At 48.1% G+C, this 6,000-nt stretch overlaps 1 protein-coding gene across 1 annotated transcript in view; it reads left to right on the forward strand.

The window, feature by feature from the left end:
- Positions 1-6,000, forward strand: part of LOC143415855 (NACHT, LRR and PYD domains-containing protein 12-like) — a 40,499-nt gene extending 34,499 nt beyond the window's left edge. Inside the window, exons 5-6 of the mRNA XM_076881270.1 lie at positions 4,906-4,952; positions 5,101-6,000. Coding sequence (XP_076737385.1) covers positions 4,906-4,952; positions 5,101-5,633 — 580 coding nt within the window. The 3' untranslated portion in view covers positions 5,634-6,000. The remainder of the gene's footprint in view (positions 1-4,905; positions 4,953-5,100) is intronic.

The following is a 6,000-nucleotide window of genomic DNA, read 5'->3' on the forward strand; positions in this document are numbered from 1 at the left end:
GGCCTGTGGGCACGGCTAAAGACTAGTCCGTTTAAACCACCACTCCCGATCATATTCCTCTCCAACGCCCGTTCAATCCGTTACAAACTGGATGAAATACGACTGGAGATCGCCACTCGACGGACTTTTAATAACTGTTCGTGCATGATTTTCACTGAAACCTGGCTGGACAGCGCCATTCCCGATGCGGCTATCGATCTAGCAGGCCGCACCGCCTATCGAGCCGACAGGTCTGCGGACTCGGGTAAGAAGACTGGCGGGGGGCTGTGCATCTATATTAACAACCTTTGGTGCACGAACGTCACGGTAACGGAAAAACTGTGCAGTACAGAGGTAGAACTGTTGGTGTTAAAGTGCCGTCCATTCTATCTCCCTCGGGAATTTTCTGCCGTTTACATCTGCGCTGTTTACATTCCACCAGATGCTAATGCTAAGCTAGCATTAGCACAATTGAGCAGCAGCATCAATAACAACCTGGTAGCACACCCGGACAGTGTCTTTATTGCGGCTGGGGATTTTAACCACGCGGACCTGAAATCTGTACTTCACAATTTCCACCGTTATGTGAAGTGTGCTACCAGAGGAGATAGAACGTTGGACCAGGTGTACACCAACATGGCGAATGCGTACAGAGCCCAGGCTTATCCCCACCTGGGTCTGTCAGACCATCTCTCCCTTCTGCTACACCCAATATACACACAAAAGATCAAGAGCACTGGGATTACAACCAAAACCGTGAGAACATGGCCGCAGGATGCTATTCCGATGCTTCAGGACTGTTTCCACTGCACAGACTGGGATGTATTCAAGGTGCAGGACACTGACAATCGTGTCGCATTGGACAGTTACACCTCCACTGTCTTGGACTACATCTGTTTCTGTGTGGACAATGTAACAACTTGGAAACGATTCCGTGTGTTCCCTAATAATCCACCCTGGATGACACACGGAGTTCAACAACTTATTCGAACAAGGAACAACGCTTTCAAATCCGGGGACCAGGAGGCATACAGTGCTGCCAGGGCCAACCTGAGAAGAGGCATCAAGACTGCCAAGCAGCAGCACAGGAGGCGTATCGAGGCCAGGTTTGAGAACAACACAAACCCAAGGCAGGTCTGGGAGGGCATCAGGGCTATCACGGACTACAAAAGAAGAACACCATCACCCTCAGCCGACAGTTCTACTCTGGCTGAGGATCTAAATCTCTTTTATGCCCGTTTTGACAGGGAGAACACCGACCCTGTCCTGTCCCCTCTCCCCTCAACCGACCCTGCTCCGGTCCTGAGCACTCATGAGCTGAGGCGTGTGTTCCGGAGCATTAACACCAGGAAGGCGACCGGGCCGGACGGAGTGCTGGGCCGGGTGCTAAAAGACTGTGCTGCGGACCTGGCGGACGTCTTCACCTCTATATATAACACCTCGTTGTCCTGTTCACTGGTACCATCCTGTTTCAAAGCAGCAACCATCGTTCCCATCCCAAAACAGTCAAATGTCACATGTCTGAACGATTTCAGACCTGTGGCACTCACCCCCATTCCCGCCAAATGCCTGGAGAGACTGGTCATTAAACACATCAGAGCTGCTTTTCCACCATCCCTGGACTCGCACCAGTTTGCATACAGGGAGAACCGGTCAACCGAGGATGCGATCGCCACAGTGCTGCACACATTACTGAAGCACTTGGAACACAGGAATACCTATGCACGGCTCCTCTTTGTAGACTACAGCTCGGCTTTTAATACCATCCGGCCATACAAACTCCGTCCCAAACTCCACCAACTGGGACTTAACTCCTCTCTGTGCAACTGGATTGTGGACTTCCTCACTAACCGTAGACAGAGTGTCAGAGTGGGTAAGAACACCTCTTCCACCCTTGTGGTCAACACCGGTGCCCCTCAGGGGTGTGTTCTGAGCCCTCTGCTATACACTCTCTTCACCCATGACTGTATTTCCTCCTGCGCGTCCAATCTCATTGTTAAGTTTGCAGATGACACTACAGTGCTCGGACTTATATCCAACAATGATGAGACAAACTATAGGACAGAGGTGCAACAACTAGAGTCATGGTGCCACGACAATAACTTGGTCTTAAACACCAAAAAGACCAAGGAGATCATTGTAGATTTCCGGAAGAGGGGTCATAACAACCATCTGCCTCTCTTCATTGGCAGTGAGGCGGTGGAGAGGGTGAGCAGTTTTAAATTCTTGGGGGTAACTGTGACCGAGGACCTGTCCTGGGGCAACCATATCACCTCAGTTGTACGGAAGGCCCAACAGCGCCTCTACTACCTGAGGAGACTGCGGAGCGCACACATTCCCAGATCTCTGATGTTGAACTTCTACAACTGTGCCATCAGCAGCGTTCTGACGTATGGATTTCTAGTGTGGTTCCCCAGCTGCACCAAGGCCGATCAGCAAGCACTCCAGCGGGTGGTGAAAGAAGCTGGCAGAATTATTGGAACAAGTCTGCCAGAGATCAGTAATATCTTCCCCACTCGCTGTCTGAGGAGGGTGCACAGTATCCTGCGGGACCAACATCACCCTGCGCGCCACCTTTTCCATCTGCTGCCCTCAGGGAGAAGGTACAGGTCTATACAGGCCAGAACATCCAGACTGGCCAACAGCCTGTATCCACAGGCTGTGAGGCTCCTGAACTCTCTGCCCCCCTCTCACGGACAATAACCATATCCAACTTCTTAATAGCAATGAACTGGTCTGCATTGGTGCATCATATCTTTATTCTCTTCCCCCTCCTGCCCCCCCCCCCCCTCTTTCTTAAATAGATAACTATCATATCTGATATCATATCTCACAGTACAATAATATTGAATGGGTTGCATTGTTGTATTTTGTCATGTTTCTCAGGTCTTTGTCTGAATTTCTACGAACATTATTGCTAAGGATTGTCTTATTGCATTGGAGTCACACTGGGTTAAATATGTACACTTGGGTTTTAAGGGGTATCTATTCTTTTCTTCTTTTTTTGGGTTGTATGGAAGCCCCAAACGCAATTTCATTGTTCTTGACAATGACAATAAATAAATAAATACTAAAATACTAAAATACTAAATACTAAACAGAATTAGTCCTAGCACTGAATCCTGTGGAACACTGTAGTTGATCTTAGTGTATGAAGAGGACTCTCATGACTGTAGTGCAGTACCTGTAGTACCTACAGCATGTTCCAATGACTCTAATAGGATATTATGGTCAACAGTATCAAACGCTGCACTGAGGTCTAGCAGGACAAGCACAGAGATGAGTCCACTGTCAGAGGCCATAAGAAGATCATTTGTAACCTTCACTAAAGCTGTTTCTGTGCTGTGATGAGCTCTGAAACCTGACTGAAACTCTTCAAATAAACCATTCCTCTGCAGATGATCTGTTAGCTGTTTGACAACTACTTTTTCAAGGATTTTTGAAATGAAAGGAAGGTTGGAGATTGGCCTATAACTAGCTAAGACTGCTGGGTCTAGAGATGCTTTTTAAGTAAAGGTTTAACTTGTTTTTACTTGGTATATAGTCGATTATTAGAGATAGGTTGATCAGATTAAGATTGAAGCATTAATTAATGGCAGGACTTCTTTGAGCAGTTTTGTAGGAATGGGGTCTAAAACCATTGATGGTTTCGAGGAAGTATTTATTGAAGTTAACTAAGAAAGATCAATTAGAGAAAAAGACTCTAAATGAATATCAATGGTACTAAAAGTAGGCTTAGGCTGCTGCCCCCGCGACCCGGCCTCGGATAAAGCGGATGAAGATGGATGGATGGATGGACTAAAAGTAGCTGTAGATAATATTACACGTGTGAGATGATTATGGGTTTGTAGAGAAGTCCAATAGAAAAACACCGCTCGGGTTCAGATCAGGGAGCCCGTTCCTCCCAATCACACCCCTGCAGGTCTTGCTGTCATTACCCACATGAGCAGTGAAGTCTCCCAGTAGGTCGACAGAGTCTCCAGGTGGAACACCTTCCAGCACTCCACTCAGAGACGCTAAAAGGCTGTGTACTATGAAATGCCACTCAGCGTATAACCACAGATGACAGTCAGGACGCATTCCCCGAACCGAAGGCACAGGGGACAAACCCTCTCATCCACCAGGAAGAACCCCAACGTACAGACAGCAAGCCGAGGGGATATTAGAATACCCACCCCAGCCCGCTGCCTCTCACCAGAGGCAACTCCAGACTGAAACAGACTCCAACCCCTCTCCAGGAGACTGGTTCCAGAGCCCGAGCCATGCATCGAGGTGAGCCCAACTATATCAAGCCGGTACCTCTCAACTTCACGCACAAACGCGGGTTTCTTACCCACCAGAGTGGTGATATTTCATGTCCCGATTGCCTGTCTTGGTAGCCGGAGATCAGTCCGCCAGGGCCTCCCCTCCCGCTGCCACCCGGCACACAATTCACCCGACCCCTACGGTGCCTCCTTCGAGTGGTGGGCCAGCAGTTGGATAGGCCCATGTCCCCTTTTCAGGCTGTGCCTGCCTGGACCCCATGGGCTAATGCACGGCCACCAGACGCTCGTCCTCAGGCCTGGTTCCAGGGTGGGGCCCCACTAACCCTACGCCAGGCAGGGTAAACTGTTCCCTCTGTGATATTCTCATGAGGGTCCTCTGAACCCCTCTTTTTCTGGTCCCTGACCCAGGACCAATTTGCCATGGGAGACCGTACAAGGGGGTAAAAGCCTCCAGACACATAGCCACTGGGATCCCTGGGACACGGAAACCCCTCCACCACGATAAGGTAGCGATTTGCGGAGGGGTGGATTGAAGTGTATTTATGAAAATGTTGGGCTGATCCTTTATCAGTGTCTAACAGTATGGGTATGAGAGCCATGAAATATCCATGTGTGCATGCTGAAAGAGACATTGCTGGTCTGACCCTCCTCCTCCTTTCAGGGTGGAGCCTGCTGGAGTCCGATGGTTGAGACCAGGTCTGAGGAAGTGTAAGTGTGTTTTTAATGGGATTCATGAAAACAAAGCAGCACACATTCAACCATCTTCATCATGTCAGGAGTCATCATCAAAGTGTCAATCAATGAACAGATGATGGATCAATAACTGCAGCTGGATTGTGTTTGTTCTCTCCATCAGATTCCTGTCAACTCACAATCGACACAAACACAGTGAACACAAAGCTCCAACTGTCTGACAACAACAGGAAGGTGACACGTGTGGAGGAGGTTCAGTCATATCCTGATCATCCAGACAGATTTGATATTCGACATCAGCTGCTGTGTAGAAATGGTCTGAGTGGTCGCTGTTACTGGGAGGTTGAATGGACAGGAGATGTTTATATATCAGTGAGTTACAGAAGCAACAGAAGGAAAGGAGGCAGTGATGACCTTGTGTTTGGATGGAATGATCAGTCCTGGAGTCTGTGGTGCAGTCGTGGTCATCCTCGTTCTGTCTGGCACAATAACAGAGAAACACCCATCTCCTCCTCCTCCTCCTCCTCTGTCTCTAACAGAGCAGCAGTGTATGTGGACTGTCCTGCTGGCACTCTGTCCTTCTACAGAGTCTCCTCTGACACTCTGATCCACCTCCACACCTTCAACACCACATTCACTCAAACTCTTTATCCTGGGTTTGGACTCTGGTTTGATTCCTCAGTGTGTCTGTGCTGAGTGGAGTGTAAAGAGTTTCCTCCTGTTAGAGAAACACTCTGAATGTTGAACAGATAGTTCAGTCTGTACATTTCTGTCTCCTTCAGGTTTTGTATTGTTGATTGTCATTTATGCTTAGAAATATCTACTCATATATGCTTAGAGTTTTATAATTAGTTGTAGATTAATAGAGTTTTGATCCTTAGTAGTCTGCAGAGACACATTGTGTGCATTCCAGAGTGCTCTGGCTTTCACACCCACATTCGGGGAGCATGTAAGAGGTCATACCATCTTTTATTGTTTTATGATAGGATAAACGTATCTATATCTGTTTTAGGCTAAGTGCTTTTTGTTTAGATGAACTGCTGGTTTAGGGAAGTCTTTATGG

Source organism: Maylandia zebra, unplaced genomic scaffold, assembly GCF_041146795.1.
Source record: "Maylandia zebra isolate NMK-2024a unplaced genomic scaffold, Mzebra_GT3a scaffold11, whole genome shotgun sequence".
Classification (NCBI taxonomy): Eukaryota; Metazoa; Chordata; class Actinopteri; order Cichliformes; family Cichlidae; genus Maylandia; species Maylandia zebra.